The sequence below is a fragment of the Pezoporus wallicus genome, unplaced genomic scaffold (assembly GCF_028554395.1).
Source record: "Pezoporus wallicus isolate ANWC-B61680 ecotype Strahan unplaced genomic scaffold, APGP_CSIRO_Pwel_v1 contig_3858, whole genome shotgun sequence".
Classification (NCBI taxonomy): Eukaryota; Metazoa; Chordata; class Aves; order Psittaciformes; family Psittacidae; genus Pezoporus; species Pezoporus wallicus.
In genome coordinates, this window is record NW_026638754.1 from 1,857,390 (window position 1) to 1,878,124 (window position 20,735).

The window sequence follows — 20,735 nt, forward strand, 5'->3', positions numbered from 1 at the left end:
TTTTTTTTTTTTTTTTTTCCTCCTCCAAAAACATGGCTGAAGCTGGGACGGGATTTTTGGAGCAGCTCAAGTCTTGCATCGTCTGGTCCTGGACTTATCTCTGGACGCTGTGGTTCTTCATCATGCTCTTCCTGGTCTACATCCTAAGGGTGCCCCTGAAGATCAATGACAATTTAACCACAGGTAGAGTGCGGTCATCCTCGCGGTGCTCTCTCTTCGCCATAGGCAGCTGCCGTCCCCTTCCTCCCAGGGGGCTCTTGCCTCCCGGGGGAAGGGGTCGGTTGCTGCCCCCTCTGATGCCGGGTTGACCTGGCAGCCCGAACCCCACCGTTCCCCGCGGTACTCCGCGATCGGCGTAAAACCCTCGGAGGAGCCTGGGTGTCCTGTCGTGCTAAGGCCGGGGGGTGTAGCCGGAGGCAGCGGGTTTCTCCGTGGCTTGGTGGTGCGGATGGGATCCAGTGTTTGCTTTTGGTGGGCTCTGTGCTTGGTCCAGCCAGCCCCAAGCGGGCTTGAAGGTGCGCAGAGAGCTCAGCTGAGAGTTCCCCAGTGGATCTGAGAGCCTTACAGTAGTCGTGCTGCAGCAGGGACAGGCTGGAGCAATCCCAGCGTCACCCAGAGGGTGCTTGGTGGTGTGCAGGGAGATCATCCGCTGGGGATTTATAATTCTCCCACTTGTTTTGGCTGCTGGAACGGGTTACCTGAGGGATGCTGCAAAACTTTCTGCTGGGGCCTTGTGCCTCCAGGCTGAGTTCTGGGGTGTGAGGGCTGCGGTGGCACTGGGGGAGCTTCTCTGTCTCCTCTTTAATGCTGTTAGTAGAGGTGGGGAGGTCAAGATGACTTCAGGAGGATAGGGCAAACCGTGGGCATGCACCAGCTGAAGCTTGCTGGAGTTGTATTTCAGGCTGGACTTTTACTAGGGAAGTTAACAAATTGATTTTTGATAGCAGGCTCTTTGAGAAAATATTTCATGTTTGATTTTTCAGGTAGTGACTTAAGCTGTTTTTACAGGGCTTGGGTTTTATTTATTGCATTTTATATTTATTGCATAAATGCTAAATAGCAAAACTTCCCTTCCCACCCCCAGTGTTGTGCTTTTTGTGTACTTTTGAGAATAACTAGAGAACTTCGGGCTGTTGAGTAAAAACTGTGCAGTGTGTTCAGTTCACAAGCCTCAGTCAGGAACAACCAAAAGTAATTTGCATCACGTATGCTCCCGGTCTCAATTCATTTCTGTAACAGCCTTATCTTTGATGTAGGCTGAGTAAGTATGTAAATACAGACCCATCTTCAGTTGCAGGGCAGCACATTCTTTCTGGGAGTTTTCTTAGGAGCAGGTGGCATATGTGTGCTTGAGGGATTCCAAAGGGAAATTACATTTGTGGAAAATTCTTGGGTTCTTTGAAGGATAATAAAGGATCTTGGTTATTATGTGGAATACGCTTGTATTCAGGGAGTGCATGGAGTAAAATTAATACCTTTTCCCATGCAATTTATATTACACTCAAGTATTCTTTCAACAGGATTGAAACTTTTATTACGTTTCTGATAAAAAATAGATATCAGTTTATTCTTCTGAATGATGACAAATGGTGAGCACACAAGTTTACTGGAAGATTATTACTGTTGCTGTGGACTTTGCTTTGACTGTTAGGACCTTAATGAGTCCTAAGTGTTAGAACTTTAATAACTACCTTAATGAGGTAGTATGCTGCTATTATACTGAATCAGAACTAACTTAGGTAGTGTTGGCCAGTCTGAATTGGGCAGTTCCGTCTTTGTCTTGAAATTGCTTATTTTTCCTTCCTATGTACTCTCATCATTTAATTTCCCCCACGCACACTCTGGGGGAAGGCTATTTGTTGTGGGTGCAGATGAGATGTAACCCATGCGGCACCCCTGCTGCTGGGAGGCCAAATGTTACCTGAATGTTCTTGTCCGTCTTTCTGCCCTCCTCTCATTTGATAAGCCTCTGCTGGCAAATCCAGCACAAAAATAAAAATAAAAATTAAAAAATTAAAAAGAAAATGATGTGGCATCCTGCACTTTTCACTTTAAGTGTAAACACAATTAAAATTACTTTTAAATACAATTTTGGTCAAATTTGCTCAATATGTTTTTGAGTAAGTATCCTGTTTGTTTTGGCATTGCTGCACACTGATTAGAACAAGATGTAATTCTTGTTGCTTTGGTCTTAATAATTGATGTAATGCATATGGCCCAGGTAAACATTGCAGGCCATGGCCGTCAAGCAAAAATGTCACAATGCTTTATATTATCATTTTCACCATTGGAAAATAATCACAGCATCCATCTGAGACCTCATCGAGCCCATGTGATGTTTTTCCAGAGTTTGAATCACAGAACCACAGTATGGTTTGTGTTGGAAGGGACCTGAAAGCTCATCCAGTTTCAACCCCTGCCACAGGCAGGGACACCTTCCACTAGACCAGGTTTTACCAAGCCCCATCCAACCTGGCCTTGAACGCTGCCAGGGATGAGGCAGCCACAGCTTCTCTGGGCAACCCATTCCAGTGCCTCACCACCCTCACAGTGAAGAACTTCTTCCTAATATCTAACCCAAAACTCCTCTCTTTCAGCTTAAAGCCATTCCCCCTTGTCCTATCACTACTAGTTTAAACTAACTAATTCTTGATGCAGTTTCTCATTTGAAATGTTACTTGGGTCTGCATTCAGCTGAGTCATGGAATCATAGAATCATAGAATAGTTACGATTGGAAAGGACCTTAAGATCATCAAGTTCCAACACCCCTGACATGGTCATCTTTGTTTTCATTGAGATGTCCCCAAATGCAAGCAAAATGACAGAATAAAATCTGTAAATAGGAGTGGTTTTCCACAACTGTGTGTTTTAAGTATCAATGGGGTTAAAAAGACTGAAGAAATTAACAGTAAGTCCCAAAGTACTTGATGAAAATTAGTTACCAAGGGAAAACAATAGGCACAATATGGCCTTTATGCATCATCTATTCCTAAATTCGGTTTATTTAAAAAATCAGCACTGGCTGAGGGTTGAGGGTTTTTTCTTTTGTTTTTCAAAGCTTTTGTGAATGGATTAAAACCAATCTGATTTATTGTGTTCCCCCCCTTCCCCTAGTTGATCTCAATAGGGTACTGTCATTGGTTTAAGGTTGCTCATAAAATAATGGCCCCTGATGTGACACTAATCAAATATATCTCAGTGATGTGAAAATGGAAGTATAAATGTTGCTAATAAAACTTCTGCATGACATAAAGAAATAGTATGGTGGTTAAAAACAATGACTGGGCATTTTCCCAGAACAAGCTGGATCTGTTGGTAAGCTGAGGTCAAACAAACTGGTTTTCAGTACCACCAGACACAGGGTTAGGCAGCCGGTGGGAGAAACGCAGTGCCACAGGTTTGATTTGCACCTCACAGGATAGTGATTTAAAAAGGGTTTAGATACTTAGATCAAACGTCTTAACATGAGTCCTCAGTGAGCTGTTGTGGTAGTAAGGACAAGCATGGCATGTAAGGAAGGGTACCTATCAGTGGGGCTGGTACTTTGTGCTGCTGTGTGATTTTGTTTTTCTATGCCTGATGTCAGTCTTTTTGAAAGGAATTTGAAAAGCTGGACAAAATAGTGGAAAAGTGCTTGAGAGAAGCATCAGAATAAGAGATTTTGCTTGGGTGGTTACTGAATTACGGTAAAGAGGTATTGTAATGGGGGAAGAAGAAACGACCTTTTAATCAGGAAAAGCATAATAAGAATTGATGACTGGAAGCAGAGTGAAAGCTCCATTTAGTCATAATCAGGCATTAATTTTTAATGATCAGCTGCTAAAGAACCTTTGGGTTTCCCGTGGCTGGAAGTCTTCAAATCAGGTGGCGGAACAGGAGCCACTGGTGTGCATACAGCTTTAATTGGGTTTTCAGCAAGGACTTGGGCAGTGGGCTGTGTGGGCAGATAGACCACTTTTATTAAGGTGAAGCATGGGGCCTTTTTTCCACCACTTTTGATGTTGTACAGGTGTGCACACCCAGAGCGTTGGCATCCATGGTATTGCAAGCACTCGCCCTGTATGTTTCACTGGGCTTCCAGGCTTGGAAGTCCTCGCAGTTTAGGGCAAGTTTAATTTCAGTATCCTCAGTGGAGTACATTACTGTGGTATAATCAAAGGCAAATCTAGTCTGTTGCATAAATATATTAATGATAATTATGTTAAAAATCTGTGCAGTTTCATGGTTTTTGCATTTTGTTGAAGCCTGATGTTCAAAGCATATCATAAAATCCTTTCTGAATAGGAGTGCTTGAACTACTGTAACTGTACGATTAGCCAGGAGGCAAGAGAGGAGACTTAATATGCCAGGCTAAAATACCAAATACAGAGCAAGTAGCTGAGGAAATGGGTGTTATCATCGTACTCTAAAATAATTAGAACAAACACGATTATTCTGTATAATGTGCTGTATTTTCCTCCCGTGTTGGCACTCCCATGATTTCTGAACGCCACATTAATCTGAACTAGGGCACACCACTTCTAAGAATGGGCAACCCGGCTTGTTTTTACTGATGTAAGTAAGTTTAGCTTTCTGATCATGCCTGAACAAGGAGAGGGTCCCAGAAGTTAAACCGATTCTGATCATTTATTTATCCTTTCAAAGTGCAACAGAAAGATGGGCTTAATAACCAAGCATTAAGTACCACTGGCTTGTGACGAGGCAGACAGGAGGAAGCCTTTGCGTTGCTGAAGGTAGAGAAATCAGAAAAACTGTTTTACTGAAAGTGTGAATCGTAAAGCTGGTGGTACGAGCTCTAGGTTGAATCTAGCTCTGTCGGTGTCTGTGAAGTAGTGTTAGCTTTGTGTGGGACATCCCACTTGAGCTGCGCCAGAGCAAGGCCCTATACTGCCACCGGTTGAATGTCTGGAGAAGGGAGGTTAGAAACCTACAGCAACAAAGAAAGCAAGTAATGTTGTCCTGCTGGGCCCCGCGGTCAGCAGCCCCAAGAGAACCGTGGCTGGAGGAATAAGACCACATCACCTTGGTGGGGAACTGGTAGCTGTGACAAAGTTGTGTTCTGAGGAGCATGCTGCCTTTCTTCTGTATGAGTTTCTAAATCATCATTATGGCGTTCCTGCTGAAATAATTACTCAGGGCTTTTATTAAGGTGGGGTTTGTGACCAGGTAATAGCCTTCTCTTAGAGCCCAGAGCCTGAAACACTGCACATGGTGCCAGCCACTGGAGGGGAGGAGGAAGAGGCTCATGTGCAGCAGCACTTGTGGCACTGGCCAGCACCAGGTTCCTCACTTGTGCGTGCATGGGCAGGACAGATCAGATAGAATGTGTTCCAAGTGTCTCCTCTGTTCCTTGTGAAATAAGGATAACATTTTTCTTTCCATCTCTGTGAAGACCCACAACAGAGAGTTTTTTAGGCAGCCAGAGGCTATGGTGATCTGCTCCACCTCAAATGCATTCACTGATGCGTACATTTCACAGGCTTCAGTGAGTAAAGCCCTTGGACCACTCCTATCTCACTGAACCCTCCTTCATGTTATGAAAACTCTCCAATATTTAACCATGCAAGAAAGCTGGGTGTGATTCTGTAAGCAGAAATACTGCAGGATGTGGAGGAGGTGAAGAGTGCCTGTCAGGTTTAGGCTATGCTGTCTGAGGGTGGTGGTTGCTCTCAATGAAGCTCATCTTTCTAGTGTTCCATTTCTGGCTTCCTGACCTTGCAGATCTATATTGGACACTGGTACAATGTGCTACAAACGGTGTGAGAAATAAGTAACTTTCATTCCCATGGTCTCAAATTCAGGCAGCAGCAGCAAACATTCACTGGTATTAAAATTTAACCATTCTTTCCTGCTGGTGATATTTGTCTGCCTGGAGCTGCATGTGGGCCAGGCTACAGTGATGGGTGAACCACCCTTGGGGCAGCAGGTTTCTTGGGGTACTGGATGCCAGGGGGTTTGTCCCCCCTGGGCCAGGGAGCATGGCTGTGGGCGCTGGTGCTGGTGCTGCTGGGCATGTTGGGGTGTGTTTGCGGTGATAGCATCTTGACAGCATGGTCAGGAGGTATCGTTCCCCTTCATGAGTTTAAGTCCAGGAAGTTAACCATGAGTCTTGGAAAACATTAACCTGACCAAGGCCGGGGAGTTTCAAATGGATTAAAAATGAGTGAGCAGCTGCTTTCTGTTGAGCAGAGCTGAAGGACAGCTACTTTTATGTTTGTGGGCTTGCTGGTAGTTGCTTGTCCTTCTTTCAAAGTCATGTGCCATTGTTGAGATGGGTTTTGCTGTGTGAGCTGCAGGAGTGTGGTAACCTGTCCCTGGGAAACCTGGAGCAGAACCCCAATGCCACTAAAAGATGGAAAAGATAAAAAGATGCAAGTACAGTGTAGGTTGGTTTTTGGTTTGTATGAACTTGAGTGTTGAAAGCACAATTTTAAATACACGACCGCTTCTGACAAAGTCAGCATTAATTCTGCATCTGGATTTCACAAAACCAGCTATACTGATAGTTTACCCACTGCACCCAGATCACTTCTTGTAATTTTTGCATTTCTGAGAGTGTAAATGAAGTCTTTCCTAAATGCTGGTCTCATTTTCTGCAGTCCTAATGGAATTAAAGTAAACAGTGTTTTGTTTACTGTTAACCTCTGTCTTCAGTTGTATCAATTACAGCACTGTGAGCAGTCCTAGTGGCTGCTGAGCCTCCAGGCAGGGTTTGGATGTTAGAGGTTTCTTTGGTCTGCCTTTTGGGGTTTTGCAAAAAGTTGGTTGTTGCCTGGATATAGGCTAATACTCAAGAGGTTACTCTGAAACAGATTTTAACCGTTTTAAGCATGTGTATTTTCAGCGTGGTACACTTGGAAACTCTCCCTTTAATTTTTATGGAAAAGAATATGATGTGCATGAAAGCAGTGTTATTTTTGACAGAAGTCTTTATAGATGAAACTTTGGATTCTTGTGGGGGAAAAAGCCCTAAGAAAACTTGTTAGATCAGTTCCTGATGGATGCAGCATACAGTGATACTGTCAATTTGGGCATTTCTTCAGGAGTTTTTTTTGATTGAATATAATTTTTCAGTCAGCATCAAGTTCAGGAAACTCAGAGAAATCTGTAGCAAATGCAAGGTTTTCAGAAAACACTGCTTTAAGAAATGGACTTTCATACTGCCAGAACTCTGGAAGATTTGCAGCCAGGATTTCAGGGGAAATGAGTAAGCCAGAGCCTTCAAAACAACATTTGATAAAAGCTGGAGTGAGCTTACTGTGACACTGGCTGATGTGCAAGCACAGAGTTGTACTGCCAGCTTCTGACTGAAGTCTGGTGTCCTCTGTGTGCTGATGGAAATCTTCAGGAGCCCTCCTAAAACTGCATATATATGCAATGGGATTTTCCCAAAGCATCCGCTGTGTGCCTGGATATATTTAGCCTGAAAGAACATAAGCTCCATTGTTCACAGAGGTTGTAGGTCCTAATTGTCTGCGCAACCCTGAAAATACTGTGATTCTAAAGTAAAGGAAAAATTTAAAATAGATTTTTTTGTGTATGTGGTTGTTTTGTAAGCAAAGCAAATGCAAAAATCCAGATCATGAATTTGCATTTGTGAAAGACACAAGAAGTGCTCAGTGGTGTTAGTGCCTAAAGGACTCGGAGAAATACATAATTCAGTGCCAAAGCTCCACATTAACTGAAAGACGGAAGGATATAACGCCTGCCTGGAGGGCAACACTTTGCAGGATTTAGGAAGATGATGCTGGTGGTTAAAACAGGGATTTGGGAGGGAATGGTATGCCTGTGGTTTAAAGCAGGCTCTGAAACTGCAGCATCTCTTGAGAGGAACTACACAGAGCACATTGCTAGTGTAAGGAAGCTCAAACTTTATCTAATCACAGAGAAGCTACAGAAGAACTCGATTGTAGCTAAGGAGGAGTAAGTGCTTTAATCTGGTTGGCAAACATAGTGAGCTTCCTCAATATTTGGGGTTAAAATGCATGTGTTGCCCTTGGCAGAACTGGCGACAAATTACCTGTGGTCTGAAGAAGCAGCCTGGCTGTGAGACATGCTGCTTGCAATGCCCTCAGTTGAATAGAACAAAGAATTGAGAGCTGGTTGCTTGCACTGTAAACTATAAGGTGGGAGAAAAATAGCAGGTACTTAAGTAACTTTTATTATAGGGGAGACAAATGTTACAAAAATGGGTGGCTGCAAGCTGAATCCAGAGTAATGCACATGCCAAGTTTGTTTTTAAAGGAAATTTTTGAAGATGTGTGCGTTTGGACCCAGCTGCTATGGCAAGTGATGCTATGGCTTTGCAGATCTCGCTGTCATGGGATTGCCAAGCTCAGTAGTGGGAGGACCAGGACTGAAATCTAATGAACAGGATTGCTGGCTAGTAAAAACCCTATCATGCTGAGTTTAAAACCCCCACATCCTGCTGGAAGCAATCACTGACAGCGTGCAGGTAGGCTGTGCAAGCCTGGCAGCTCCAATAGTCCCCGGATGTGCAGGGCTTCAGTGCATGTGCCAGACCGCCGTCCCCACTGAGTCCAAGGTTTCTGTGCATAGCTCGGTCAGCTGGCAAGCACTGTGCTGAAGGGAGGGTTATTTGTCTTGTTGGCAAGTGGTAAAGCAAACAGAACCACTCAAGTGGTGACTCGGATGACTGAGCAGTTTCTTCTGGACTAAAAGCTACTGAAATTAATGTCCCCGTCAGAAAAGGATGAAGGCGCAGTCTTCAGCGCAGCAGTTGCAACAAGGCAGAATTCAGCTTTTTTATAACAAGGCTAGTTGTTAAAAACATATTTTATACCTAAAAACACAAGGCCCCACTCAGGCAGCTGTTGGTATGGTGACTGCAACTGAGAGCTGTGCTGAACTGCACAGGGAGAGCTATGGCATGGGGAAATGAGACCCTGATCCTACAAGTCTTTAATGGCATGGTTTGTTCTGCAAGTATAGGCCCAGGGGTTTACTGCAAAGATAATTAATATGCATGAATTCTTAATAACTGGGTCCTAAATACTTTACCAAGGTACTGCAGGAAGCCTGTAGCAAAACCAAGGGATAGAGCCCACAGCCTCTTCAAAGGCAGTTTTCCCTCTTGTGATTTGATGGATGCATCTAAGTTTTAACTTTTTTACCAGAGCTACTTCAGGAATTTAGGGTCATTTGTCACAGAATTCAAGATAAAACCTAGCTTGGTGCTGTGGCCAGACTGTGAGATGCTTTCAGGGGTGTTACTCCTCCATTAACTCTTAAAAGGAGGAGTGTCCAAAGGCTACTTCCACCTGTTTTTAAATCAGCTCTTTGTGGCACTGGAGGCATCTATTGAAAGATTGTGTTATAAACTCCAGCTTGTCCTTGTGTCTGTGAAGTGTCATGTGGACCAGTGATGCTGTGTAAATACTAATGAGTTAAAGTTGCTTTGTACACTCCGAGCACAGGCTAATTGTACTTTTTTTTTTGGTGTGTTTCTTAGTTGGGCACTTAGAAGTGCTTCTTAGAAGGGCAGCCGATTTTAACATCGAGAGCTCTAAGCTTAAGCAACGATAATGCATTTAAAAACAGTAGTTAATGTCATGCTTTCAGCAGACAGAACAAACAAGTTGTTACTGTTAAGCCTAAGGAAAAGACCTAAATTCAAAGTCCAAATCATCTCGCCAGCTGCTGAGAGAAGACAAAGATTTATTATTGTGGAGTCTAAACTGGAGATTTACCACGGCAGTAGGTTCAATGCTTAAGTGATTAAGTGCACTTAAATATACCAATTAGAAGGATGAAAGCTATAGGGCAGAAATTAAATGCAGTCATCATTAAGATTCCTCTTTTGCACAGCGTGCCAGTTGCAACCATGAGATTTAATTTCCAGCTCACTTTCTAGAAATAAACTTGGCTTGCTAAATGTCAAGTTTGTTAGGCTGATACGTTAGGTCTTGTGCTCAGTGCCGAGACACTCAGAGATCAGATTTAAAGCACCATAAATGTTATCATCCTCATATTTTGTAAAGCTGCCATTCACTTCTAAAGAAGATGTGCTTGTAACCTGAGAGTGTCGTAGATGTTGATCTTCATATAACTAAATGTTCTGATGGCACTGCTTGTATGTTGTTTGTCGAGGACTGAAAATTGTTGACAGCGTGGCTTGGTCTGGAGCAAGGTTATATGATCCACTAGTCTTCCATGTGAATTTTCACTTGCTATTTTTTATTCCAAAGTGAACTTGATAGCAGTGTGCCCAGCTGGTATGTTTTACACAGGTCTCGGCTTAGAGTCCCAGACTAGCCATTCCCTCAGTTTTTGGAGAGAAGGTTAAACCAGACCCCATTAGGAGAAGGCGTGCAGCTGGCCTCTCACACCCTGTGCAGGGGACAAGGGGACAGAGAGACCCTGAGCGCAACTCGGGCCACTGCTTGAGCAGCAGCCAGCCACACAGCAGCAGGACGCTTCAGCCAAGCTGAGGAGCTCTCCCTGCAGAGACAGAGGCCTGAGGAAGCCTCGTGCAGGGCTGCACTGATGCAGAACTACTTCTTTTAGGCGCCAGAAGTGTCTCCTCAGTACTGCTTGACTTGATGGATTTATCTGCCTGCTCAGAGTAGGCTCCTGTACTGCGCCGCTTTGGGTGGTATAGAAGTGCCTACCGGTCCCGATCTCCATCTGTCAGCTCTTCGGTCTGAACAAAGGAGGACTGATACAACACAAGAGAATCTCCTTAGCAATAAATATTGTCCTACATTTTCTCAGAAATCATTGTCTAAAGTCCATGCTTTAAAAGTGTTGACCAGAACTGTGTTAGCAGCAGCCCCAAAAGCCATGTAGTCTTGAGGGGAGCACAAGCCATGAGGAGCTGTCATTACCTCCAGGGCTTATGAAGGTGCTCATACTGCAGGATTTCCCTCGATTCACCTGGTGGGTGAGGGTTTGACCTGTATTACAGTTGAGGCTCTTCAGGAGCCGGGGTTTTCATTCTTGCTCCCTGCATCCTGTGGGGAGGAGGTTGGAGCTGTGTTTTGTGGGACTAGAGAGGTGGATGGAGCTCTCTGGATCCCTGACCCAAATCCTCAGTCATATTTAATGTTATCTTCCCATAAACCACTGCACTGAAAGATTTTCTCAGAACTTGATAGCTCTGACAGTTAGAAACCTTGGTCTTATCCATCCCAGATGTATTTGTGGCTGGCTTGCATGCATTCGTGCTCATGACAGCTATCTCCTTTACCTTCAGAAACTGCACTACTGCCAGGAATTCCCATGACTGGTTCCCAATGCACTCACATGGGGTTATCCCTGTTTGTCCTCCCCTTAGGAGGTTGAGTCAGTTAGGCTATCCTAGCATGCTCTCCTAAAACAGCTGGATGTCCTTGCTTATACTAACGTGATATATTTTGTAATTTCTATCCATTTCATAATTGGGTAACCAGCATTGTACATTGTGCACCAAGGGAAGGCTTCATTAACTGCCTTACATAGTCTAATTACTCATTTCTCCTTCCAATGGAAATATTTTGCTGTGTAGTCATGCAGTTAAAATTGCGTTTTCTGATGTCGGTGTCTGCTTGGCGAGTTGTAGCAGTATGTGGTCATGCATGCTGACCAGCTGCAAGCACAAACCCACACTGGTCCCTTGCCCTTTGCACGATTAACTTTGATCTGTCTTGTCTGGCAGCTTATACCAACCTTCTTTTGCAGCCTTCTGGTTTTGGTAATGAAAATACGCAGTAATTCAAAATAGTCAGTTGACAGCTCCATGGGCTCTCCTCATAGCCCAGTGCTCCCAGGCAAGCTGCAGGTTTCTCCATCTCTGCCAGTTCCTCTCTCTCTTCCCCACGTCTCCTGTTTTAACAACTTCCTATGGCACTGTCAAATACTTTACTGAAATCCAGACAGTTTAGAGCTACTCATTTTTCTTGGCTAGAAGATTGAGTATTTTTAATAAAGTGACATGTCTGGTTGGTCTGGCACGATTTATTTTGTGATTTATCCAATTTTTCATTACCTCTGGTGCTTAACTTATTGTTATCTTTAAAATTCTGAACTTTCACATAGTACTTCTTTGTCAGTAGTTGGGTGTGCATATTAAATATAGAAATATGAGGTGCTCTGGCACAGTTTGGGGAGTTTCATCAGTTTATTAAAGCTGTCTTGATGCTGGGCTTCATATTTCAAATGCCACTTCTTTCAATAAGATGATTTATGTATATTCCCTTCATCTTGCACTCAGCCGCGTCTTGAACGTGTTAAGCTCTTTGAATCACATCTCTGTTTCTCCTGTGACAGTATTTCCTTTCTTGCACTTCTGTTATTTTTTTCCTCTACATTCGGCAGTTTTGTTGCCATTTAAAAGTATTCTTTGTTTTGGGATTACTGTCTACTATTTCTTACCTTGTTGTCTCTATTTATTTTATAATAAACCATTAATCTTACTGGTTTACTGTGTTTATTTAGATATATATTAAGTGGTTTTATACAACTCCTAAGGTATAACTCAGTCTCACTTCTAGCAGATACCGTCTTATTTGTATGCTTTTTGTCCTCACCAAAGCAGGGGAGAATCTTTGAACATCCCAGGTCTTGTGGGTGTTACTTGTGCAGGGCTGATGTTGCTTTATTTGAAAGCTTTAGCTGATAGGTTGGTGTCTGTGAGGTAGAAATGGAATTTAACTTTCCATGATTACTTTGAGAAAGGCTGTGTTGCAGTTCTGGCCTCTTGGAAGCAGTCAGCAAAGCTCCTACTGACTCCAATGACACATTTGTGTTGACCCAAGAGTTTTTTGACATTAGGCCCTGGTAGAAGGGGGTGATCGACTCCCAGACACTCCTCAGCAATCTGAAATAGGTCTGCACATTCGCCGACTTCTTCTGTTTGGAACATCACAGCACATTAAGAAACAGAGAACAGATAGCAGTGCATGTTAGACAGCATTAAATACACATACTTAGTGAGTATTATGTGTTAAAAAGCTTACTTGTTGAAGCCTAAACTGCAAAGTTTCTCAAGTGCTTTTATGTTTAAAGAGTTTTAATCAATTATGTTCCCACACATTTCGTTAAGCTCTTGAAGTTGGAAGATAAAGTTTCAGTTTTACAAGGTACTGTAAGCTTTATCACAATATCATGAATTTTATATGATGTAAGCCAAACCCAGTAATTAGTAAAGCACTCAGCTGAAAATTTCAGGAGTTTCAAGTACTATTCTGTTGTCTTCTCAAACTCAGATCTAAAATTCCCGATTGTTCTGCAGGCCCCATTCAAGATGGCAGTGACTGCTTACGGGACAACGTCCTCATTAGGAAAGTCATTATATTTAGGTTTCCGAATAATTCTATAGTACCGTCCCCCTTGTGTTCGAGGGTCTAGGTCTACAGATGCTCTACAGATGCTCTGTCAGTTGGGGTGCAGAGCCAGTGATGTGTGGGACCAGTCAGCATCATTTGCTTCTTTCCTTAGGTGAACTTGTAATACAGGCTTGAAATTAATATCTTGTAATGTCTTCATTACAAATCCATTCTTCCCTAGATACAGTGGAGCTCCTCTACTTGGATGGCCATAACATGTGTGTTCATGTGGTCTTCTAGACTCCAGTTCACTGCAGGGCTGCTGGGGCTGTTCTGAGACCAGCTGCCAGTTATTGTAGGGTGGGTCTGTAGCTGTAAATGGTGACCCAGCTTGGCTCACTGGCAGGTCAGCAGCTGCCCTGGGGGTCACCCAGGGTCTCAGATCTTCCACTCCAGATCCTTACCCCTTTGTATCTTTGCAGTGGACCCTTGGAGTGACAGAGGAGTTTGTGGTTCATCCCAGGATGAACACTGGAGACTTTCTTAGTTTAAAAAACCCACCCAAACAATCCAAACCCCAGGCTCAGAGAGAATCCACAGAGAGCTCTGGCTGTTGAGCTCCCTTGGGTACTCAGCCCTCAGTAGATGCACTCATCCTCTTTCCAACACACACACGTGATCCTTCTGCACAGGCACAAAAATCAATTATAAACAGTAAATGAATGACGAAAGGCCTGCCAACCAAAACCTCTCTTGTTTAATTTCACATTTCTTTTCCTTTTCTAATCTGAGGTGGCAGAGCAGCATTTAAGGGAGAAGGATGCTGGAAGCAATGAGATTTTATGGAGCTTTTTCTCACAAACACCTTTGTTTCTGGAGCAAAGGGGCTGGTGGTGCTCAGGGGGCTTACATCTCCTTGCAGGGCCTCAAAACCACAGGCACTGCAGGGCTTGGGCTTAGCCTTTCAGAGCTTTCTCCTATTGCACTGATGGAGTAGGTGCCGATATATCTTGTTTGGGGTGAGCTCTGCAGTTCTCTACATGTACTTTTATTTCTTTACAGAATCAGTACCATACACATGCACCCTCACCAGCTGTACCTGAGTCTGCCTTTTAACTAAGGGCTTTGTCTTCTTCCTTTCCCCCTCCTTAGATTTTTATCCACCTTTGGTCTTAGAGGTAGAAACAAATGGGTTTTAAAACTATCTTCTCTGTTTATAGCATTAGTTTATTTGGGAATTATATCTGCAGGATAACGTTTTTAGAAGTGTCCATGGTATTTCATCACTTAGGTGCTTTAGTCAGCCATTTGTTTACTTACTAAAGTGTACTTATTTATGTACTCTTTATAATAATCATAGTAATAAACCAGAGAGTGCTTTGCTAACTGGAAGAAAAGCATTAAATATCTGATATGCAATGCATAATGTGTGTCTGTAATGGCACAGTATCCTTTTATGCATACGCTAGTGTAATTCTGTACTGTGCATCGTAGCTGATGCTTTTGCAGGAAGTGATACTATCAGTTTGAAATGAAAGTTAATGAGAGATGTGAGAACATAATAATAGTAGTAATAATAAATCTGTGCTAGTTCAAACAAATATGCTTTCTGTGGATGCTGTAGTTCAGCAAGATGAGCTGGCTGACTCAAGACCTCATATTAAAATAATGAGGGATTACCAGCACTGCATGGCAGTAGGTGGGAATGGTCCAATGTTTGAATTCTGTTCTTAATTTATAGTGAACAAAATAAACCACATATTTGTTTACAGAGACCATTAACATCACTGTGTGGCATCTTGCAGTTTAGTAGAAAGGATTCACTGAATTTGTTTATGAAGGGGATAAAATTACAGTTGCAATTCAGCAGATGTTTTTCATGCAGAAGTAGAAGCCAATGCACTTGCATTTGAGTCACTTCCATTTCCTAGTGGTTGCTGCTCAGGTGGGAACAGTGAGATGAGACTTTTGCTCTATGCTGTTGGTTTGTAGGTAGTTTTTTCCTCTTGTCTCTGCTAGTTCTCTTCTAGTCATTTCCTTATTGCTTGAGCTGGCCCTGCACTGTGCCCTGCCCAGGCTGCCTTAACAGATTTTGCGTTCAATAGGCAATTATGTGGGCAGACGTGGGAAAGTCCATGCACTAGAGGGCATCCTGTTAAAGACACAGGAGGTACCCAAGGACAGGGAGAGCTTGTGATCTATCCAGAGAAACCAAAAATAAATAAGTGATAAAAGATGAAAAATAGCCTTTCAGGTATGATTTAGAGTAGGTTGCCAAGTGCTGAGCAGGTCTCAGGGCTTTGTATTCCATGTCCCCACCTGCTTCGTGGTTATTAAATTGATCTTTGCATACGTGGCTTATTGCAAGTGAGCCACAGCTTCAGCTAAGGAGACTTACAGTGCAGCATACTAGGTAGAAGCAAATTAAATACTTAAAATTTTTGTTTGAAAAGTATTTCAGTAAGAGCAGTCTCAGCTGTGATGTGTTTTTATGTATTCATAAATGAAGCAAAAATATTTGCTAGTGTCTTACCAAGGCAGTAGCTTAACTAAGCTATTCTCAAAGAGAGAATATCAGAAAACAGATTTGTGTGGCTACCAGCAACACGTTGAATGTTGAGGGCATAGGATAGGTGTTCTGTTCCATTGAAGCATCTCCTTGCGTAATGCATATTTCAGCCTTGTCTTCTCTAAAGCTTAACATGGTATAAAATAATTGGAAGGGAAGTGACTTTTAAAGAATAGCTGCCTTTGTAGACAAGCCCTCATCCTTTCCTAAGCTTACCATGTTTTCTAGTGCCAAACAACAATGGCAAGGTCAGAAGAATTAAAAGAAGTTTACATGTTAAGTAGTTTCCCATGGAAATAACTTAATGGCTAAATTTGTCCAATTGCATTGTTCCATGTGAAGCTGAAAACATAGAATTGAATGTGAAATGTGAGTGGGGCTTACTGTGTATGTTTCATTAGAAACAATTCTTCATATATGAAGGAAAAAACAATTAATGCCTGATTTATTGATTTATTTCTGAAGTGTTATCCAATGTCCATGGCGGGGGGGGGGGGGGGGGAGGTGGAACTGGATGATCTTAAGGTCCTTTCCAACCCTAACTGTCCTATGCTTCTGTGATCATTTGAGTGTCAAGTTCTCATTTGCTCTCCAGATCTTAAATAAGTGATAGCTTTCTTATAGTCTTCCTCCAGTTGTATTTGAGTTTGTTTCTTGCTTCACTCATGTCATCACAGCCCCACTGTAAATTAGAAGGACACTGATATGGAAAGAATCTAAAATCTATGTGCCACTGGTTTGTTTTGGATTTTTTTTTTTACTACAATTTTAGAATTGAATTTAGATGAAAAGTTTTTACCATCCAGCTCTCTGAGCAGAGAGAGAACATAACAGCTTTCCCCTCCATTCTTGCATCCTCTGTGAAACTGTTTAGGAGCCATCAACATCAAATTTATTACATCTTTGCTAGCATTTATTTTAATTTCCTCTACCTGTGCTTGGAACTAGGCTGTTTGCCTTCCTGGGAAGGGTCTTTTGATTGAAATAAATAAGCAGGAGGGATGGGGTTTAGTTGCCATGAAAGTTCATTTCTATTGGTCAGACACATGAGTTCAGTGTGTTTATGGGGGAACGGGAAATGATGCTTAATAAAATGGAGATTAGCATCCAGAGATTACCAAGAAGCAGTGTCTTCATTACCAAAATGATTTTTCTCTCTCTGTCTCTCACATGATATAATTAGCAGGCATTTGCAGTACTGCTGTAAAGTCTTAGCGGAGGCAAAATCTCAACATTTATACTCCAAAGGCAAATGAATCCCCTGGCTGTTTTATAGTCCTAATCTGGGATTACTGAGAGTCAAAACTAACTGAATCATGGTTAGACTTCATTCAGCATGAAAACCAGCGCACTTGAAGCCTCCTATGGGAAATGCCTCATTTCTGTTCTGCATCTGACTTGGGCTGCAAAAGGAGGTACACATCTGGACAGATGTGGCAAGAAGAAGTGATCTCAGCTCAAGCAACTTTTTCCACACAGTGTTTGAGCTTGGTTCTGGTTGGGACCTCCATCCCTCAGGCAGAGCTGACACATAGATCGGCTGCTGTGCTGTTACACCAGCAGGCCTTTGGGGGTTACCCCAGGTAGGGATAGCAGTGACGACAGCCGCTGGCATTGAAAAATCACAACGCCTGACCTGCAGCCAGAAATACCTGTCAGACCACAGCCTTAGTCTTGGTTTTGCTTTTGCAGACTGTCACATAGCTGGAGTAAGCATGACAGATTGCAGTGCTAACTTGGGAAGACAAGACAGTCTCCTGTTCAAACATAATACAGTGTATGTTGAAAGCTTCTTCAGGTTAGTCTGGAAATCATCCAACAGGTTCCTGTTGTCTGTAAAGCAGGGTTTATAACGTGTTCTTGGTATATTTGAGCAGCACAGGGGAATTTTGTGTGTGCAGGCAGGCTCTGCTCCAGAAACTGCATAGAACACAGAAACCACTCTGTGGTGGAGTCACTCAGCACATTTCTACTGTTGTTTTCAGGGAGGTGGGGACTGATGTGTTTTTTTGTGGGTGTTGTATTTTTTTCTTGAGGATTGCTAACACCAGATGCAGATTCAGCAGACAATGTAAAATAACTCCTACTGAGCAGATGCCAGTCGTAATCTGCCGCTCCTTCATCTCTCATTTACTCTCACATGTGAGTTTGCCACTTGGCTTTCCTTTTGTTACTCCGCTGGATGATTTTATTATAATTCCAACTTTGAGGTTTGCTAGTTCTTGATGTCAGCATCTTCTTTTCATAATGACTGCTGCAAGTATATTATGTGTCTAGTGAAAGCTTGTTTTCTTGTACATTTCTCAATTTGTCCTTTATTTTATTGAATGGCTGTTTTTTTGCAATTCTGCTCCTTTATTCTACATAGAGTTACAGTATCCCTTCTCATTTGGCTCTTATGTGACCTAGATGATACTGATTTTATTAATCTTACCTTTTTTATTGCCACTGCTACATTTCCCTCTGCAGTCATCATTTAGGGCAGGGTAGTAGCACTTTTAAGTATAAGGTGAGCTAAGAATATATAAAGGAGATTATTTATTTCATGCTTTTTTGCCATTCCTAACACTGCATTTGTTTGTCTGCTTTGGAATTTTTTTGCTTTTTGTTTTTTTTTTCTGTCTCTGGCTGCAGCTGTTCATAGAGGAAAGGGATTCTGTTGAGCTGTGTGCAGCAGCACTCAGACTTTCTGCTCAATCTGCTGTTCTGTGTGGGGACAGAAGAAAATGCAGTCCTTGTGTTTTAAATTTAGTAACTTCTAGTAATTCTGATGATTGCTAAGATCACTTTTCTGATTATAAATAAACCACATATTGTTTAAAAATATTTTTGACTAGGCTAAATTCTGTCCCAAAATTGGAACCGGATGAGGAGAGTTTGGGAAAGAAATTATGGTCAAGTTTTTGCATTCTTAACCGTAAATGGAAACAGAAGGGCATTGACTGACCAGAAGTTTTAATTTTATAGCTTTTGTAGCTAATGGAAAACATTATTTACTAAAAATGCTGCCAGATTTAGTTTGACGTGCTTCAGAGGTTCCTCTGGAGCTGTGTAGGTGGTTGAAGATGGTGGCAAGCCCTTCCATCTGATGCTCCTTGGGCAACTTGGGGAACGCTGAAAGCATAGGTGTTCACTCACCCCAGAGGTTTCACTCAAACTAGTGATTTGATGCTCTAGACCATCTTTGCCCTCCAAGGGATCACGGCTCTCCTCTGTGTGCCATATGGCATTTCTCTCTGCACGTTACATGAGTCTTCTGCCTGGGAGATGGAAGTATATCTCTGTCCCGTGTCTGACCATTAAACATGATGTGTGTGTTGGGGTGTCACTTCTGATCTCTCTTCCTGGGGCCAGAACCCCTCTCTTATGAAGACAGGCTGAGAGGGTTGGGCTTGTCCAGTCTAAAGAAGAAAAGGCTCTGTGAAACCTTGCTTTCTAGCATATAAAGGGGGCTTTTAAGAAAGACAGAGGCAGACTTTTTACCAAGGCCTTCAGTGACAGGACAAAGAGCAGTGGTTTTAAACTGAAGAAGGGAGGTTTAGATTGGACATAAGGAAGACATTTTTTTACAATGACAGTGGTGAGACTCTGGAACAGCTTGCCAAGAAGTTGTGGATGTCCCGTCACTGGAAGTGTTCAAGGTCAGGTTGGATAGGTTGAGCAACCTGGTCTAGTGGAAGGTGTCCCTGCCCATGTCAGGGAGATTGGACTAGATGATCTTTAGAAGTCCTTTCCAACCCAAACCATTCCATAGTTCTGTGATCCTGAAATCGGCTCCTTTGGAAAATCTTTACAACAAGGTGCTGAAGTGTTTTACTGTGTTGAGGAATTATAGATAATTGTGGATGTTAAAAATTTGACCTTGTAAAGTCATACACAGGAATGTTTTACCCATAACAAGATCTTGACTGTGTGTTGTGGTTTTGACTGTTTAATTTGTATGACGTAGACATTTGATGAATTTTTCCATTACTAATTTTCTCTAAAGCCAAGAGTAAAGGCATTTTATGCACTCCTTGCTACTTCTTTTATGGACTTCAAATAGCCCATAATCATGGAAGACATATCCAAACAGTAGGTGTATTTGGAAAATCCTGCTTTTTTGTCTCAAATCAGTACGCAGGACTCTGCTTTAGGGTAACAGATTTTTTTCTTTTTGCTGTTGGTTTATTAACAGTTCTTCATCGTCAGTGTTAACCAGAAACAGAAGTTAAGGAATCACCGTTACTTTTTTCTTTATTTACTAGTAAGTGAGAAGTTTAGGAGCTTTTAGGCATGCTCGTAACCATGTGTGAAATATCCCCATATAACTTTATGAATTCCACCCTGTGCATGAAAGCCATTGATAGTTGTAACTTGCGCTCTGGTTCATAGCATTTGTATCTCAGCACAGATGTGATGATTCATGGACAGTCAGGGCTAGAGGAGATTTTCTGGCACAGGAAGGTATGGTCTCAGTGCAACAGCTTTTCTGTATAACTGCAGCAGTTGTTTTCTGCCAGTGAGACTCCAGACTTTATACCCCAATTAGGCAGAAACCAACCGCACTCATGAGCCAAGATAGATTTCTGCTCTGTGAACTGCATGGATAGCAAGAGAAATGGCTTTGAAAAAATGAGCTTCCATAGGAATAGAAGCCTTTTACCCTGATGGACAAGAATTAGAAAAGGCAAGGACTGTTGGGGTTTGGGCTTTTGGGATGGGGTAAGGTATTACCAACAGCGTGCTGGATTTATGTTGTTTTTCGAGATAGGACGTTTGTGCCTGGAAACCTTGGGAGTTTTAGCCATTTTCTTTGGATAGATTGTCCCACGTAAGTACTAGTAGCCCAGTGGCATGTCCATACCCCTTCTCTGGGAGTCACCTGCTTCAGTCACCTGGAGCACCCAGGGGCTCCAGA

At 42.6% G+C, this 20,735-nt stretch overlaps 1 protein-coding gene across 2 annotated transcripts in view; it reads left to right on the forward strand.

The window, feature by feature from the left end:
• ST7 (suppression of tumorigenicity 7) overlaps positions 1–20,735 on the forward strand; it is a 149,498-nt gene continuing 128,763 nt past the window's right edge. Inside the window, exon 1 of one of the 2 annotated variants that reach the window (XR_008972507.1) lies at positions 1–183. Coding sequence is in view for 1 of the 2 variants with exons in the window: in XM_057412157.1 (XP_057268140.1) it covers positions 33–183 (151 nt within the window). In the remaining variant the exon portion in view is untranslated. The remainder of the gene's footprint in view (positions 184–20,735) is intronic. The other variant, XM_057412157.1, reaches the window with a different exon arrangement.